The 19,525-nt window shown below is 40.1% G+C and overlaps 1 protein-coding gene across 6 annotated transcripts in view; it reads left to right on the forward strand.

Moving 5' to 3' along the window:
- The window catches only part of PDLIM5 (PDZ and LIM domain 5), a 142,358-nt gene that overhangs the window by 26,949 nt on the left and 95,884 nt on the right, over positions 1-19,525 (forward strand). For all 6 annotated transcript variants that reach the window (XM_068403182.1, XM_068403186.1, XM_068403181.1 and 3 more), the window contains exon 3: positions 15,164-15,315. In XM_068403182.1, the coding sequence (XP_068259283.1) occupies positions 15,164-15,315 (152 nt within the window). The remainder of the gene's footprint in view (positions 1-15,163; positions 15,316-19,525) is intronic.

Consider the following 19,525-nt stretch of genomic DNA (forward strand, 5'->3'; position numbering starts at 1 on the left):
CCATGAACACCGTGTCAGTTCATGTTCCAAGTAATCTACATGCTGTAAGAAGGAACTGAAGCATCTTTGTTCGACCTGATCGCTCCCCCAGGTCACGAGGGGTCTTTGTATGAATGGGAAAAGAGAAAACCCTGTAAAGCCACGCTAACGTAGTATCCTCTCACCTCGTTTTTGAGTGGGAATAAAGGAATGTTTCTAAAAAGATGTTTTAGTTCCAAGGTTTCCAGCTTTAATAATTTTCCTGCTTTGGTCATGCTTGTCTCCTCTTGCTTGTACAGTTTGCTTCCGTTCTTCATCTCTGCCCTAAAAAGGCAGTGCAAAAGGTACTTGCGTAGCCTGCAAGAAGACTTGGATAACACATCTTTTCTGAGAGAAACAATATTTTATCTGAAGTGAAATCTTGGCCCTGCTGAACTACTACATAGTAATTTTGTTAGTGCATTCTTTGGTTTTGGTCAAGAAGAGATTGCAGAAGTTATCTCCTTCAGTTCTCATGTGTAGGTGATTCTTGTTTGCATTGGTGACTTGTAGCATAGTGCAGAGATCAGAATATTATGGTGTATAAACAGGTATTACATCCTTCTCCAATTACTGCCTGAAGAGGTTTAAGGACAATCTTACTGGAAAACTGGAGGACAAAGAAAAATCATCTCCAAAAATATTACAGGCCTCTCTTGTTTAGGATTCCTTGCTCTTTATAACCGATTGCAAGACTCCTACTGATATTAATAGGAGTTTAGCTTGGTTGTGATCATTCCAGATTAGCTTAAATTACTTTGTGAGCGAAATAAAACTCCAAAGCGATAATTTATGCACACTAAAATAATTTCAGTATCGAAATCCAGTAAGGATAGATATGAATATTTTTTATGGTCATGTCAGTGCTTATGCCTTTCTTCAAAAATCTTATCACAATGTGCTCTTGTTCTTATTAATGTATGAAAACACTGTCAAATGTATGTTTAGGTATGCTATATTTGTGCTATGTTGCCATTTAAATCTAGCAGCTTAGAAGATAGAGAAAACATCCCTCTGCTCCCTGGAAAAGCAAACCTTTTAGTAGATTAGAGGTGAGGGCTGTAACTGAACACTAGTGAGAGGTATGAAATGGTTCCAGACTGTTCGGTCTCTGGAAGAGCCTCTCAGGGATGTGGGCTGTAAATTTAGGGCCTCCCTTTGGTAGGTTGTGTAATTTTAAGATATCTGATGCCTTCTAGTAGGTGGCTGGAGAGTAATGTATGAAGGTGTTAATTTCAAGGAAAGCATGATGGATGGCTGTGCGAAGAGCTCAGATCCTTCTGTAGCTTTTTCATTGTCCTACTGAACCCATTTGGCTTTTAGAAATTGGTTGAATAAAAATGATGTATTTATGAGGAAAAAACTTTCCCCTAAAATTGGTTTGCTAAACAGGCAGTAAATATGCAAACGGTGCATTTTAGCGTTGGAGTGACATGACCCTTGATGTCATCAGCTCATATGACATGAGGACACTGCTTGCCAAAGGTCACTGGCTGCATGTTAAGTCTCACTTTCCACTTCCATGTGAGTGGTTATTCCTGCATTCCACCTGCAGAAGCAGGACAGGGGATGCTATTGCTGTTTGGTGATTGATAAGGTGTGCCTTGAATTGGTGGTCTTGGGTGGGAAGCCATCGGACCGTTCTGGTGGCAAGCCTGATTCTGTGATGGCCTTTGAATAATGCATCTTATCCTGTCTGGTGACATTTGGGGAGCAGGGGGGATGACAGGACTGAAATATTTCTGCCTTTTTTTTAAATGTTCCCATAAACTATCAGTAATTTTGGGAACGGCATTCCCCGTTGCACCTAAGTATGTGGGGGTGGTTTTGCTTGGCTGAGATCCTCCCCCATCCCAAGTTTTGTAGCCAAAAGTTGGTTTCTTTTGTCTTGAAAAACTGTTTTGTAAACATTCAATGCACCACTTCTGAACGAAGTCTTATGTCCCATTGAAGTGAGTTACATGCTTATGTGTCTTGTTAAATCATAGTTTTGAATGCTGTCAAGTCACAATTGATGGTACATCTTGCTGTTAGCTGTGGGGAAGGAGCAGCTGCTGCAGAGGTGTACAGTGAAGGCTTGGTCTGCTATCCTCCCCACCTTGAGCAACAGGCACTGGCATCTCCTGCATGGGGGTACTGACTTTGCCAGCAGTCCCCACTGTGGTCAGCCTCCAAGCAGGAAGAAGTGTGAAGGCAGAGTAACCCTGCCAGGACAGTGCTCCTGCCCCGCTTTCCAAGATGTTTGTTGGATATTCTCACTTTGTTGTTTTGTTTGTTTTTTTTTTTCCTAGGTAGATTAAGAGATTTTCATTGCTTTTGAGAGGCTGTGTTAGTTGTGTAATTTTTGTTGGATTTGGACTGATGTGGAGAATGTCTTTTGAGGATAAGCTTTCAGCAGTGAACATCCCTGACCATTTTTTCCAAGTACCTTTTCAGTTTGAAAATATCTTTCCCATCTTTCTTCTGCCGAAGAATATGTAATCACTCTTCCAGCTTTCAGCAGAGCCTTGCTTGTGAGTGGCCTACACAAACTTGAGGTATACAATATTCAGTAACATTCAGAGTAGTATGGCAAGACAGAAAGAGCAAGTCATTGTGGCTGTTGCCAAAACAGTGGTCAAAAAGGACATTGTTATAATGGCCAGAAACTTTGCTCTTCATTTGGTATAGTTGATGCAGAATTAAAGCAAACTGAAAAAAACAATTTAAGTACTGATTTTTATTTACTTATTTATAAAACCCTTCCAAAGTGTTATTTCCAGAAGTTCTAGAAGAATACATTTACTTCTAGAAATTATTTGAAATCTAGCATGAGTCTTCCTGCAGTAAAATTTTTTCTTGTTGTTGGGTACTCAGTGAAAAAAACCTGAAGTGACATGCTTAAAAAGAAATCCTGCACAGACTTAGCAGGCATGAAGATAGGCTCTATGATCATGTTTATCAAAAGCCTTCTGCTTGTGTGGTGGTCAGGCTTTTGTTCTTAAGTAGCTTCAGAGATATTCAAGAGGCTGTATGTAGATCTTGGAGGTCGTGAGAACAGCATGTGAGCTGCATGGAGGCCAGTGACTCCTATGTGAGTGATCAATATTTTGTACTGTTACCGGCAATAATAAAAACAAACAAACAAAAAACCCCAACCTGCAGACTTTCCATCTGTCTTGGATCACGTTGGAGAAAAAAATGGATATTGAGTTTTGGTGTTGCATTGTTTAACCTGGCATTGTTTCCTAGCTTTGTCTGTAACCACCAGTGCATATTAGATTTTTTTTCAGAATGCTAGAGCAGTCTTGGTTTTAGTCCTAAATATAAGTTTGTAAATGATTTAAATTTTTATTTCCTTAGATGTGATAATGAAGTAGAGTTTACAATGAACGTTTAGGGTGGATTTCTTTTTCTAGGTCTTAATTTTGAAATGTCCTGATTTTAGTTTTGGTAGTATAAAGCTCAGAGATTGTGACATACAACTGGGGGGGTGGGGGGGGGGGGAGCAAAAAAGAAAGAAAGAAAAAGTTACCAGAGAGCTAATGTGACTGCTGAGCTCTATTTTACAGGATTCCTCTGCAAGTCCAGTCTTTGAATGCCTGGACACTTTCCACTGCACAGTGATATGCTGAGAGCAAGTGATAGACCACTGCAGGGAGAAAATTTGAAGGGCTGAGTTTTCTTCATTGTTTTTTCAGATCTGTTTGATAACGAGCCTCTAGCCTTATTCATTGTTTAGCTGTGTGTGTAACTTTTGGATCTCCAGATGTCCAAGTAAGAAAAAACATGTTGCAGCATAACTCGGACTTTAGGTTATTATGATTAGCAGTTGCAGTTTGACTCACAGCAGCGAAACTCAGAAGACTGTTAAAATACAGCAGCAAGAAATTTAGATGAAGTTCATAATGGCAACAAATACACTAGCATTTTCCTCTCTGGAGCTTTAGTGCAGAAGTTTGTATTGTCTTAAATGTCTGCAATGCATTTGGCAACCGGATGGTAAGGAGAGTTTACTTAAAACAAGGGTCTTAATTTTTGCAGCAGAGTGTTTGTCCTAAATAGCTTCCTAATTTCTCTGGGCAAGTACATTTTGTCATGTGCTGCCTAAAAAAAAAAAATGCTGATAATCTTCACGTGGTCCTCTCATACAGGTCCCCAGCAGAGAAGACAAATGCCTTTATATAGAGGGGTGTGTGTATAAAATAAATATTTATACATAAATATTTACTTAAAGAATGTATGTATATAACACCATCTATAGTAATATAGCCAGTGTTTTAAACACAAATATAAATAAATGTATAAATAAAAACCCCACACCTGGAACTGTATAAACAAACTATGTGAAAGTGATGTTTAAAGTCAAACTAAAACAGTGTTGTGTATATCTATATGTAATTTCAAAATGGAAAATAAAATTTGAAATTTGTCTCATGAGCTTTATTAGCTTACGATAAAGATTTTTCTGTCTTAGCTATAAACAGCTGGTATGAATTTATGAAACAATGTGCAACTCTTTTAAAATGTGTTTCTTGTTTTCTGAGGGTTTTTTATTGGATTTTTTTTCTGCAGTATTTTATACTTTGGGGTTTTAGCCAGTAAGTGTCTGGCTTAAAATAAATGTCTACTATAACATTCCCTTGATGTATAAAAGGCAAGATATCCACTAGGATTTACTAATGTCTCCTATTTCTGTTTTATTTCTTTGTGCTAGAAGTTTGCATTGGACTAATCCTGAGGAGTTCTCTCTCCATTGCATTAAATAAAGGCACGTACATATAGGACTGTGCTTCCATTGATCTGGAGTAGGTCTCAGCACCATCAGCGTATTAGCCATAATTTAATTGTTAGTTTCCATGCACTTCAGAGCGTGCTTATTTATCTGAAATGAGTTATCTTCTTTCACGTTTAGGGTTGCCTTTTTATTCCACATTACCAAAGGAACATATCATAAGCATTAGTGCCTTTATACTTAGAATGTGAACCCTCTGTTGACGTAGTATGGTTGCGTTGGAGAAGCTTCTGCACCTTGATGCATCTCTTCTGTACTTCCTCCTTGGGTGGTGAGCTGCATGCTCAAAGGAGAGCTGGCAGAAGTGTAGCTCTGAGTCCCCAGCCTTTTCAGTTACCAGTTATAATGCTAACAGAATTTGCTCACTTTTTAATATGTGACTCCTACAAGCGGGAAAACTTTCTGTGGGGAGTGGATGTGGTGGCTCTCATTGCCGTACTTGGGTTTCACCTTGAAAGTGGACTTCCACAGTTTTTGCAGAGGGCCAGTTTGGGATGGCGTTCTGGTGAGCAATGCTCCCTGGACAGATGATTTGTGCCAGTGAGCAATACTCACAGTGCCTGAACTTGCCTCCATTTTCCATTTGACTTATGTGGTACAGTTTACCATTATCTCAATTATTTGAAGAAAGCGGATTGTTTCTTATGGGTTTATGCATGCCTGGTTTGTTTCTGGGTAGGAGAAAGTGAAAGAACAGCTGGTGTATCATGAGGGATTCAATTTGTAGTAGCATTTTTCTTGCCACTGGCTGTTAGTTTTTGTCAGGTGAGTTTTTGATTCATGCTTCCCCACTTAACACTCTGCTTTGCTTTCACATGTGGGATTGCTTCATTAGTTGCATTTCCTTCTCACTGCTGCCATGTATGTGGCTTTTCTTTTTCCTGTGAGATGAACTCCAAGGCAAAAAAATAAGAATCCCTTTAAATTACACACTATAACATATTATTCTATTTGTATTCCTAAATTGGACGTTCTGGAAAGCATGGGGTGATAGCATCATGTTTGATGCAGGAAAGGTATATCCCATTAAGAGGGACTAAATCATAGACCATGAAAACCTTACGAAAACAAGATGACACATATTGGGCTACAAAGGTTATTAAGGAGATGGATGTTCAGTTAGTTGAGCTAATTTTATCATCTGTAAATGAATAAAAATAATCCTGTTTGGGAAGGAAGTACACTATTATATGCACTGCAGACATCTTCATATGTATGGCCTTTACAGTATAGAAATTAATTTCTTCTTTGGAAGAAGCTGAGCTGGGTCCATTTTGCCACTTCATACTTAAGCTCTGTTAGAGAAAACTAGCTCTGCTTTGTTTTGTGTTTGTTCAGGAGGCCCCAGCAATAAAACTGACTTAGTAGCTTTCCAAACTGTTTATTCCAAATGAGACAGGCACTTGAAACTTCTGTTCTGATGCAAATCACGCAGCTCCTACCTAAAGTGATGCCTCCTCAGCAGTCCCAAGTATTCACATGCTTTGGTTGTGGAGTTAATTTGTGTTGGTCATCCAAAAAACCCAACCCTATAACTGGAAGACAGACTCTACAGACGTACAGCTTCCAAAAGCTAAAGCAGCCGTACAAAGTTTATGTTGTGTTTCTAGCTACATTTTCATTCCATTTCCTCTTTCTGTCTCTCCGAGAAATTAAGTAGGCAATAATTTTTACCCACTGGCATATAGTCTCCCAGGGAGAAGCCTGGATTAGTTCTGTAAACTCTCCAAACAGAAGAATAATCTTCAGAGAGAAGACAGCCAGTCAAAATAAATAGGGCTCTAAGGTACACTGGCAGCATGAGAACACGACTGAGCTCCTTGAGAGAAGGCTTAGTGAAAGCTACTAATTTCGGGTCTTAAATATCTGCAGACGTTCTGGCACTTGACTGTAAATCATTTTCCATCACTTAAGTATTTGGAAAGCATATATTTTTTGGAATTGCCTACGTTCTTCCTGCAAATATGATTTTAGCCATGATATCTGAATTATTTTGCCTTCGTTGTTTTGACAGCTTGTTTTTTTGACATTGTGGCTTTATTTCTTCTCCAAATGAAAACATCAGTTGTCCCCTGTTATTCAGGGGACCGACAAGTATCGCCCATCCCATCTTGGTGACAATCTTTTTACCTCTTTGTTCTCTTCAATGCTTCAAGTGGCTTGGAAAACAAGACCAGATCTTTAGTCTTGCTAGATACTAATAGAGGTACACTTGTACAAAGTGGTTTCTTTATTCCTCATGTGAGGTGAGTGCGAATTTTGATGCATTTTAACAATCCTTTGAATTCCAATTTTAACTTGTATGTCAGTACATGAAAAAAGTTTAAGGTACATGCAAAATATGTGAAATGTTTCAGAATTTATTGGTGTGTGTGTAGTTAACTGCTTCTATTTAATATGGGCAAGTTCAAAAGCAGGGATCATCTTTTCTAATCCCTGCTACTGAATTTGCAGTGATGATGCTGTGTTGGTGTTATGTCAAAAATTAAAGCTGAAGGCACCTTTTGTGAAGTTGTTTGCCTCTGCTTCCTTATGTCCTGCAGCAGTTGGGCTGTCGTAAGGGAAGGGGGAGAGGTAGCAGAGATGAAACCTGCTTATGGAAGAGTAGAGTTGCAAGGAAACCATGATCAGTCAAGCCATGACAAGTGAGAGATGGCACCAGCTAATAACCCTTCTGGCATCAGCGTGTGAAAACCATTCCTGCTTATTAACAACCTGTTCTGGGGCAATCTAGGGAAGCTGAGTGCTGCTTCTTCTGCTTCACTCCCTTGACATTGAAGTTGGTTTCTATAGTGTTAGTTGATTAAAAAATAAAAGAGCACGTACCCAAAAGGCCTGTGCATTGTGCAGTTACTCCATTTTGCAAACTTAATTTATATTTTTGGATCATTTTCTGCATCAACCCAATTGTGTGTAAGAGTAATTAACGCTACATGGTGTCTGCTCTGGTTTTGGCAGCTAACGTCTTCTTGTGCTCCTCTGCAGGTGCGTAGCTCTGTTTGGTGCATGCAAGGATTGGCAGAGTGAGTGAGTGTGCGTATGTGTGTGTATGTAACGGTTTGTTTGAAGTGCAAAAGCCAGTTAAATTTTTTTCTTTGTGGAGGGTGTTAGATAAATATTAAGGGCTGAAATACAGTAAAAGAAAAAATTTAAGAAGAAAAGAGAGAGGGTTGTAACTGTCTTTGTCCTAAAACCTGTGAACCCACAGGCATGCTCAGCCATGTTTGTGTAGAGGGAAAACTCAAACTTAACACAAAGTTTTGTTTGACATAATTTCTGAATATGGGACTACAGGGATACACAGCACAATCGCATTAAAATGTATGTTGTTGTCAGGGTTGTGCTGAGGATAAATAGCAGAACTGAGAATGAAATGCAAGGGATGGTTTTGTGGGTTCTTCACTGGCAAAATGGCTGAATGCCTGTGGGCTCTCCCCATCGTTTTCCCGCAGGCTGTGATTAATTGAAGGGCTGTTTTGGGTCTGCTACAGCCAAGCCACTGCTGCACCACAGTGAGGGAGCTGCTGTGCGTGGAGGGAAAGGGATGAAGCAAAGCTGGAGGAACTGGGAGGACAGGCCGGGAGGCGTAGGTAGCCCTCTGGCCAGGGATGGGGTGGTATCTGCTGTTGGGGTCCACAGCCAGACTGAGAAGTTTAGTGGGTTGATATTTTGCCTTATACTTTTTTTTCCTTATGCATGATCTTTAATGATTATTGGCGTGCTGTGCACGCCTTAGGTTACAGCTTTATAAATCAGTCTGGAAGCACCTTTAAAGTTACAGGGAGAAGGAGGGAAATGAAAAGTTAGAGGAGCATGTGGGAGTACGGCCCTATGGTGCGAGGTGAGGCCAGGGTTTCCTGTGGTGATACGTAGCAAAATACTCTGTTAATCAAAAGGGTTTTTTTGACCTAAGCTAGTTTCGATCCCTACTTGGTTTGGGGAAAACCTTAAGCTTATTTGCAGAACTGCCTCATAACCCCTTTTATAGCTGATTGTGTAAGCGGTTTCCACTGCAAACCCTGCATTAGGCTTCTTATAACTCAGCTGTATAAATTTGATCTGGACTTTAAAATTGGCATGCATGTTCTTGATTTGGAAGCAAGTATTGAGGCTAGCTGGCTAATCTCTTGGCTATGTGAATAATATTGCTGTAATAAAGGCTGTGAGGAATATGATACAGCTCTCAGTTTCCATTGAGCGCAGAGGAAGCTTATTTGCTGCAAAGAGCAGGTGGTCCCATGGCTCTTTTTTTCATGCAGAAGTGGTAAGCTAGATCCCAAGTGTCCCAAACCTGTTGTGAGTCTGGAGCGTAAATTGGGTTTTTGCTTCCTTCCTGGCAAGGAAAGAGGTGAGGAGGGGCTTTGGTGAGCCGCCCTGTTAGGTAAGGCACGCTGGAGCACAGCGATACCCTATTTGCGCTCGTGGTGTTCAGGTGTCAGACCCAAGTACACCGTGCTGCTGCCCCTGCGGGTTGCATTGTGCTGGGGCCACCCATCAGGAGTCAGGTCGGACGTGCAGAACTTGTGTGAGGGAGCCGGTGAGGCTACACAGCATAAGTGCGCCCTGCCCTCGTGTTTTGGGGCAAGGTTGTGTTCTTCAAAAATACAGTAAGGGCTGTTTCTCCAAGCTTGCAATGATTCACCAGAGGGGTGCTTTCTAGTGTACTTTGGGCTCTACGTACATTTGAGAGCATGCTGTTAAAATACTGGCTATTGGTGCAAGGCGGTACTTTGGTCAGGTGAAATGAGACTAGGGATAGACAAGGTAGTAACAGGTAATGAGTGTAAATATTAGCAGAAAGTGTATTATGGCAGGGAGATAAAGGCCCTGTGGTTTGAATGTCTGTTTGAAAAGGCAGAGCGTTATTTGATAAAAGAGAGGTTGTCTGATTGCTTGTTTTGTGGTTCTGCAAAGTTCTCCTGTAATGTTCTATCTGTATGTGCGTGTGTGGTGTTTTGGTTTTTAATTATTTAAAATACCTTAATACAGGGAAGGTTGTAGACTGAAAGAGAGGCGAGAGTGGTAGTGATACAAAGATCATTGTCTGGTTGACTTCTGCTTTGATTATGCGTGTCTTTAAACTGAATTGCTGTGGCCAGCCGCGTATCAGAAATGCTCGAGGGGTAAAAATCAAGCTGGAGAGATTTCAGAAAGCCCAGGGAGATTTAAATTGGGAGCAATTAATTACATTCTGAGAGAAAGTTGCAGATGACATCGAAGGTGTTTGTGTGATGGGGGACCATTATTTACCGTCAAACCATGAAACATTTCTTTGGGAGAGTGGTTGTGATGCACCGGTTGCAGCTAAGATTGATTCAAGGCAGGCAGCACGGAAAAGGTAACAGGCAGCCTCCATCTCTAGTCAAATAGACCTTCGTTTTATGAGTAACTGTAATTTAAGTATTTCATTTATTACTGCATAAAAGCTAAATAATGACAGTTCAAAGAAGAGATGCTTGTCAAGTTTTCTTAGTCATGTAAGGAAAAATAGACGATTATACGTTAATTAGAAATTAAGCTACAAATTACATTGATTCAAAGATAGATACATATATATGTGCACAAATGCAATTTTCCTGGAGAGGATCTTTTAAAATATCTCATTAAAGCTTGAGAGTAAAAGTAAAAAAGCTATTTTTCTTGCTATTTTTTTTTTATTTGGTTACTGCAAAACAAAATAATAACGCTGGCTAAAATTTAGCTTGAGAAAACAGTTGTATTCCAGTGTGGTTTGGGCTGTTTGCTTTTAAAAACCTAAAGCGTAGAACTATGCTGAGATTACTTTTTATACTGTTGTTTTTGAAGTTGATCATGGATCAAGTACTGGTTTACTATTGGTTTATCTCTGTTTGGAACGTATTTGAGAACAATATTTGCAGTTTTGGAATTCTGATGCTTAAAACAACAAGAACAAAACCTTTTTTTTGGACAAACCAAACTGAAATCTAGTATTAGATGGGTGATTTTATCTGTGTTAGAAAGCGTCCTGAGCATCTCTGGATGGCGTAGGCTAGCTTTTGGCTGTCGGCCATGAAGCCGATTACTGCTGAGGGGCCGAAAAGAGGTTTGCTGCTGGGGACTGCGAGAGTGATTGGCCTCAGCAGGTGCCTGATCATGAAATGTCCCTCCTGCTTGCCTTCCCCTCTGTCTCCAAATGAGCATCCCAGAGTATAGAGACATGGAACTAAGTGGGAGGAAACATTTCTGGTTTGGCAGTTTTGTAGCTTTAAAGTCTACTGTGTAACATCAAAAATTTTTTTGTGGCTGTAATAAGTGCTTTATTTTAAAAACTTGCCTCATAGTGTAAATATAGAATTAAAATGGCTCTATCAAGGATTTGAAGAATATTTGTGGTGCTTAGAATTTAGTTTGATTTATAGGTAGCCAGTTTTATAATTTTAATGCTGTAGTCTTCTGTGCATGCATCTTGTTGCATTGATTCCGTTTGTTTGCACGTGTATGTTTAATAAAGGTGTGTTTTAAGGATATGCTTTTTTCTTACTAGGAATTAAGCATTAGGTGTTTTTTTGATTTTGTCCATCAGTTTACTAGTCTTTTCGTATTTAAGCATAGGTAATACTGTAGTTCACTGGTGACTGATGCCGGGTAGTTTTACTAAGCTAAGGTTAAACTTGCAGTTTAAGAACAAAAGCACTCATACAGGACAAAAAAAAAAAAGGCAGTACAAAAGCAATAATGATTTATAAATACTATTTCAAAATTTCCTGTATATTAGCACCTACATCTTTTTATATCTTCTGCATCTGTTGGATTTTTCAAAATCTAGGTGAAAAAAAAATTAAATAAATGGAGTTAGTTTCCATTGTGACAAGGAATATACGGAACCTTTCTTTCAGTTTTAGTTCGAGTATGTACACAGTTTTGCATACATAATCCCAAGTATGTATATGAATTTATTGTTTGTAATGGTAAGGCACAGTTACGGAGTCTAAGAAGTGTCAAAACTGAGGCTCCTGGGTTATAAATATGTCTGCAGTGTGGAAAAGATCCTTAATTATTTCAAGTGTTCTAATGCCTCTCACTGTGTTCAGTGTAGATGTATGTTCATTTTTATATACCTATTCTTGTGATTATATTCCTCTTGCATCTGTGGTAGAACTCTCCCCTTGTAGCTTCAGTCCCACTTTGTTATAGGTGCTTCACAAGCCAAGGATGCTGGCTGGTACTCTCAGCGAAGAGTCATGCTCTGGCTGAGATTTCCTAGAAGTACCAACCTCACCTCTCTTGGTTAGTCAGATCTCTTACCTGAAATCAGTAGATGTTAGTTGGAAGTTTTATCCGCTGTATCTAGATAAGGAGATTACTGGCATCCTTCTGCATGTGCAGTTCTTCACACTCTTGTCCAGTAATTTGTTCGTTCAGGTGTGTCTGTGACAGCCTCACCTATAAGGCAGATTCAGTCCCCTGCCTGCATGGCAGGTCTCATGTACATAGCTGGGGGCTCATCACATTTCTCCAGACCTGCCTGCTTTTTTCCCCATTTCCAGGGTTCACCTTCCAGTCATATTTTTCAGGTGTTTTCAGCCTGAGGTTTTCCTGAAATGATTTTACAACTGTCTCCCATGTGTGCTTGCAAAGAGTTTCATCCCCAGTAAGCAACAGTTTGAGTGACCTCTTGAAAGTCAGGACATTAGTTGTGGGTTGTTGCGTGTTGGCCGCCAGAATCAAACAAAAAAGTGTTGTGGGTTTTTAAAAATTTATTTATTTTATTTTATATTTCATTGGAAGCTGAGGCCTTTCCCTGCCCCCCCCCCCCCCCCCCCCCCCCCCCCCCCCCCGCATCAAAACAGTCACCCTGAAGCCTGCTTTTAAAATCTTACTGCTGAGTCTATCTAGGTTGCTTTTTTTCATCACGCATTACGATGTGTGAACGTCATGAGCATTTGTGTACGTTCAGAGAAAGCTAGATTTTATTCACTTCAGCAGTCCAATCACAAAGCACAGTGATCCATTTGACCTTTAGGTTTTAGCACCCTTACGTTCCTTTCCCTTTTCCAGACCTTGCTGACAAATGTCAGCATGCCATAACGTATTGGTTTAGGGATCTGTTTATGGCAGGTTCCACCCCTCATCCAAAGGTTTGAGGATCTTCCCTATAAATAGCTATGTTGGTCATAGCTTTCTATATGCTTGTAGGGTTCCCTGATCTGTATTTTATAGTAACTGGGTCTCTTAGCTTAGAATTTGGCTATGAACACCAAATTTTGGAGGAATTTTGGCTTTATTGTTGAAGCCTTTTGTAAAAGGATGCACTATACAAGTTGTAATTCTGATAAGCTTAGCAAGTCAAGAAGTTTTTCTGAAATGAATGCATCTTCTTTTTCCTTTGTCTTCTACTTTTCTGCCTTGTGTGGGACTTACTCTGCTAACTTTCCCTTGTTAGCACCCTTTGGTTTCAACTCTGGGTAAAATTGTTCTGTTGACCTATAATGCTGGGGGACTGGTTGCTATTTTGAATCTGAGAGATGACAAGTCTTCCTACATCTCGAGCCTCCCCTTTCACCAAAATAATGTCCTTGGTAGTATAGGATTAACACCAAATGGAAGAATTTTTCTGGTTTTGTTTGAATTTTTGGCTATTGTTTTTAGTTGCTAAAGATTGCTACTGCAGGTGTTTGTGGGACTTAGATTGATGTTGAAAAATGCCAGCCATGATCCATTGAATGTGAATTTTCCTGCTTTCAGGCTGTATGTTGTCAAATTATACATTTTTGGAGTATTGCATTTGCATTTGTCTTGCAGCATTAGGCAATACTTGTTTCCTCTGTTGAATTGTCTTCAGATGCTGTCTGATACACGACAGCTGTCATGTATTATAATCTCTGAGATTTTAGGAAAGCCTTAACCATATCAGGTAGGCTGATGGGACACTTTCTGCAGGTTTGCCGACAAGCGACTGTTCGTACACAAATGCAAAGACAAAAGTCCCTCGTATTTCACGTATTTCTACTCCTTTGCCATAGACAGTTTTCAAGACCTAGCCTCACTTCAGTTGGAGAAGTGAATGGTGTAGAGACTGGTGACTGTACTTTGTGGCTGGTCGTTGTCAAAGGGAACCACAAGGAACCAGAACTTCTTGGTCCCTACTGAATGAACTAAAACAGAGGCAGTTAAAGAACAACAGAGATGAAAGCATTCCTTCTGTCGCCCTTTGAGAAGTCACTAGAGCATGACTGTGGCACAAGGTGAACTCCACTTTTGGCAATAAAGATTAAGTAATGCTGCTGTTTGCAGTTCTCCCTTAAATGTAGCACTTTCTTCAAGGAACAGACTCATGCTTGCAGGCAAAGGAAAGAGTTGTGAGGTTTTGTATGCACAGCATAAGCAGCTACAACTTCTCTGCTGTAAGACAGGAAATACATCTGGAAACAAAGAGGGAATTTGCACCATCCAGGACTGCTCTTTGCAGCCACCTGTAAAATGATTAGCAGATGGAGGACCAGGGATGTAAATCAGTACGTAGAACTTGCCATGTGTGGCTTTATTTCTATTTCTGTTCTTGAGAATGAAGCTACTTGAAATTCTGCGGCATCAGATGAAGAGATTAATTCATGGTTCGGTTGGGGTCAATCATGTGAACTTCAGAAAGGTTTCTGTTGCAAGGCTGTTTCATTCAAGTGGACCAAAGGCAGTTGAGCTGAACTTCAGCAGTGACCTTGATCAAAGAGACAGACTGCTCAAGAGGCCTTTCTTATTCTGGTCTGAATATACTGTGGGTTGCTGGGGGCTATAAACCTACTGAGAGCAAGGCAAAACAAAGTCCTGTAACCAGTCTGTCTGTGATGTTGAACTTCTGACTTTCTAGTAGTTGCAGCTGGGGAAAAGTCAGCTTCACTGTTCATGAAGTCTTCCAGACACATGACCAGTCATTGACAAATATATAAACTTTGAAGAGATTATTTAGATGGAAAATCTAGAATGGAAAAAGCTGGTTTGCAGCCTCCCTCTCTCCTCTTGTGAGAAAAATTCAGTATATGAAGAGAGAGGCGGCTGGAACTTGGCATCCAGGGAACTGTGTGTGCCTGTCCCTGCTTGTGTGTCTTGGTGAATGTGCACAGCTTCCAGCCAGTAAAGTAGAAGTGGAGTTTAATTTGGAAAAGTAGGCAATACTGTGCAATACTTTTCCTGTCATTCAAGTGAAATAAGAACAAGAACCTTATAAATATTGCTTCACCAGAAAGAAGGGTAGTGCAGCAACTTTCACAGGGACAGATGCGCAAAGGAGAAAAGAGATCTTTTTTTTTTCTGTCTATGAAACAGCACTGTGAATAAGGTATTATGGTCCTGTGTTCAGAGAATATAAATATATACCATCCAAGTTTCTCATTTACCATTCTTGTGATATTTCAGCTTAATGACGGTGGCAAGGCAGCCCGAGCACACGTGGGGATAGGTGATGTGGTTCTCACCATTGATGGGATAAGTACAGATGGGATGACTCATCTAGAAGCACAAAATAAGATCAAGGCATGTACAGGCAATTTGAACATGACTCTGCAAAGGTAAGATACTTTTTTCTTTTTTTTAAAAAAGGAGAATTAGTCATCATTGTAACAGTTGTTTGGAGGATAAAAACATAAGTGGTTTGGCAAAGTGCATGGAGTTAAGTAGTCACGATTGAAAGATGCACTGCTGTAGCTTGAAATGTGTCTTGATTTATAGCATTTTAGAAAACTTATTAGATGTTAATTACGTGAGTCAACAAAGACCTTCTGTCACCTGCTCTACATTGAATGAAGTCTAGTTGCTCTTCCTTTTGAGCTTCAGTTTTGTTAACACTTATTTAATTAAAAACAGGTCTTATCCAGGCTCTTTTTCCTCTCCCCCTCCCCTGACTGACTAGGGGCACTTCTTTTTTGGGTCAAGTCCTACATCATCATTTCTATTGGCAAACAGAATGGTACATTTAAACAGTTAACCCCTGAGTTATACGGAGGAAAGTACTGCAGCTCAGAGTCATGGGGAGACGTTTCCCGAAGTGATACTACCATTTCACAAAGTAGCAGCCTTCCTTTGCTAACTGCAGCATCTACTATGGAAGTTACACTTTGGTCCAGTCTCCCCATTCCTCAAATGTACAGTTTATTGAATCTCAGCATACCTCTGTTAGCCTGGGACTATGTTTTGGGAGAGGTTGGAAGAAGGGAGCAGGATGCTCACGTGCAAGTTATTGGAACTGAAGCAGGAAGAGCAGGAGCACAAGCAAGAAATTACTTCAAGCTCTCAAAAATTTCCCAGGGCTAAATATTGGCTTTTGTTAGAAGACTGCTATTTTTATTTAACGATATGAGTGAGCATCTTGGAGGAGGATTGGCCTCTGAAGCCATCACGTAATGAGAACCATCTTTTCTTGTTATCAAAGAAAACACAGCAGTTGCACCCTGTGATGGCTGTTCATGCCCACCTTCAGCAGTGCAAAGTTCCTCGATGAGTGTTGGTTGAGGCCTGTAACAGAATCTCTTCGCCCATTTCTACCTTTTCTGGCGAATTATCCCACCCTTAACGAAAAGACCACCTCTCTCTGAGTTCATCGGTGTATGAATAAAACAGATGATATGGTTGTAGTCTGACAAATGTCCAGCTCTCCAGGGTGGTTGTGCTTGTTCCCAGCCCTACGTGACCGTAGTTGAACCGTTGTGTGAGTGCTTTCTTTCCTGAGAGGCTACAGTTCAGCCCTGCTTGTTGTTTCTTGTGTTTCCTGTTGTCCTTCTGTACTTTGGTTCTTAGCTACGCTTAATAAGGGATTCCCTTTGCTCAGCCACTGAGGAAAGGAGTATCTTGTGGCATGGTTCATGCCTAGGGCATCTTCTCAAGTGAAACTTGTAAAGTTTGCATTAAAAGTTTCTTGATGAAACAGAGGTATTATACCAGCTCATCAGAAGAATCCTGCGTTGTGTCTAGTGTGTCACTTGCTTTTCTGTCTCCCAATGAGGCAGGCAGGTCGTTTAGAAATGCACTTTCCAGGAGTGCACTGAGTCACTCCAGGAGGCATCTGGGAGTGTAGGGGTTTGGCCCACTTTCTCCTGTCCCCATAAATTGATGGGCAGGGTTAATATCAGATATAGGAAAGGAGTAGCAGGTGTGTCTCAGTCAGGCAATGGCTTGTCTGAGGCTGCTTCTGGCTGGGTGCAGGGATGAGTGGTTCGAAAATCAAATTAATCATGAATTAGCCCAGTCCCCTCCTGTTCTCACCCAGCGTAGCATCTGACTCACCAGCATTGGCTACCTGACAGCTGAAAGCTATGTCAGGATCAGACTAGCAGAGATCAAAGGGATAGCCTTGGTCCCAGCATCTGGGGGTGGGACAGATATCCTGTCTTGTGGCTCTGCCTGTCTGCAGTCCAATGGTCTCAGCTGTTTCTAATTCTGCCTGGATCCCATGAAACTAAAGCTGTAGACAGTGCTCTCCTGGCTCCTCTGCCTGTGAAAACTTCCTTGCTCTGATTGCTGTTTAGCAGGAGATTTGCTTCAGTTGTTTATTTGTTCTTTTTAGCCTGGAAGAAAGTGCTTTTTGGAATCAAACTGGCTCACGCTAACTGCAGATGCTGGCTGCTCATGGGAAGCGCGGCTTGGAACTATAAACAGGGTGGCAAGATAAGCCATTTTAACATTGAGGGATCTTCCTAATTCTATTCTCTGATCTTGCCTCTTCTCCTAAAACAAAACCAAACTAAATTAAATATTTTGGGCTGTTACCATTCATGTACAAGGTTAAAGAGATGCTGTCAATGTGAAACTATGTTGGCCTTCAAAATATGAGTTGCTACCATAGACAGGAAAATCTGACATATCTAATTTTTTTTTTTACTGGTTTTAATTATCTTTAGGGTTTTTTACACTTCCCTGAACTTTTATCTACTTCCCCACAGACTACTAATAGTTTGAACTACAGTGCAAGAGTGTTTAGGTTAGTCTTGAAAGCATATATAAATTCTTCAGTACTACCCTAGTTTGCTGCTGCTTTAAAGGAACACAATGATCACTTGGTTAGTGCTGTTACTTGGAGGTCCAAGTAAACTGGAAGAGCACTATGGCTTGAGCTAACGGCTTATGCACTGTGACTGTATTCATGTGCTGTTTTATGAAAGATGTGAAAGAACTCAGTTTGATCAAATTAGTCGTAGGAACCAGAACATATTTTTATAAGTTCAGTTTGGTACGTTTTTGGTGGTAGCACCGGGTGACCTTTACTCGTGATAAATTGTCACTGTGCACTCATCTATGGATGCCTGCTTTACTCTTGATCAGTTATAATTTGACAGAGATTCATGTGAAATATGTGGAAGTAAATATAGTGGCACAGATTTAAGTGTAACGTGAAAATAACGGCAATATAGGGAAAAGTGTCTGGGTACACCACCAGCCTCATGGTATGTCAGAGACGGGGCTGGCTGTGCTGCTTGCTAGGGAGGGACTAACCAAAATAATCAGTAGATATTTGAAAAAGAAACAAGATCTGGCTCTGGCTTTTTCGTGTGTTTTTTTGTGGTTTTTGTTTGTTTGTTTGTGTTTGTTTTTTTTTGTTTTGTTTTGTTTTTTTTGTGTATGTTTTGAGGATCAAAATGATAGTTGCTAGAAAAGCAGTGGTACACCCTAGGGATTAGTAGTCCAGTGAACTCAAGTGGGTCCCATCTGAGGTTGATGTGCTCCAGCATCCCAGCTTGCAGGGTGGCCAGGGCACAGCAACAGCCTGCCTTTTAACAGGCACAAAGGAAACTCTGTGAGTCTGTGTGGCAAAGGCAAGAGAGGAAATTCTTTATGATCGTCTTCCTTATTATAAATATTTTAACTTGATAAACTTTTGTACTGCTGGTCAGGTTTTCACTTGACTTCCTCTATTATTTTCATGTGCGAAGTGGAAAAAATAAAATGAAGAGAAACAAAATAAGGGGCAAGAAGTAGCTTGCCTGGAAGGCTGGAAGGGATATTTAAAGCAGTGCCTTCAAAAACCTTACTTACAAGTTTAAAGCAGTATATTTATGGAGGCGGATATGCATGTTCCTCTTGTGGAAAACCAATTTAGATGTTTTGTAACTTGTAAATGAATGTTGGCAAAATATTTGAAGGGGGCATAAAAGCTCCCTTTTTTCCTGTGTAAGTCAATATCGCATGATAGGTTTTTAAATATACAATTGTTCTCTGCCTCTGAAAGGAACTTGAATTACAGTTGTCACAATTGCAAGTCCACTTTGCTTAAATACAAATAGATAAAATTGTGCTTGCGAGCCGTGTACAGTAGCAGATGCCTAACATTTGCATGTGTTGTCAAGTATTTTCAGGTATATGTCTTTAAAATTAATTAGTTCTGTAAACAAGTCTTGCTGTTTATTATGAAGCTTATAATTTTTAATTTGTGAAATAATACAATTTTAGTGTGTTGTTTGTTCTTTTTTAATATTAGATATGGCTTAACATTTTGGGGGGAGTTTTTTCTTTTTGTAACATACAATTTTAGGTTCCTAATTGTTTGGGTTTTTTTTAACATTAAATGCATTGCATAGGGTATTTTTCTGTGTTTGTGTCTGTCCCTCCCTGAGATCTTGCTCTTTTGCACATCAATATTTTATTTTCAGTTAGAGCCCTGTCTTGGTTCCCATGAGGACTTGCTTTTTGGATATATTTTAAAGTTCAGTAACTTAGCATGGACTTCGATAAATAAATCTGTAAGTTGCTGACCAGCTAAGAGCTACCACCTATTTTAAATATTGGTTT

Source organism: Nyctibius grandis, chromosome 6 (assembly GCF_013368605.1).
Source record: "Nyctibius grandis isolate bNycGra1 chromosome 6, bNycGra1.pri, whole genome shotgun sequence".
In the NCBI taxonomy this organism is placed as follows: Eukaryota; Metazoa; Chordata; class Aves; order Nyctibiiformes; family Nyctibiidae; genus Nyctibius; species Nyctibius grandis.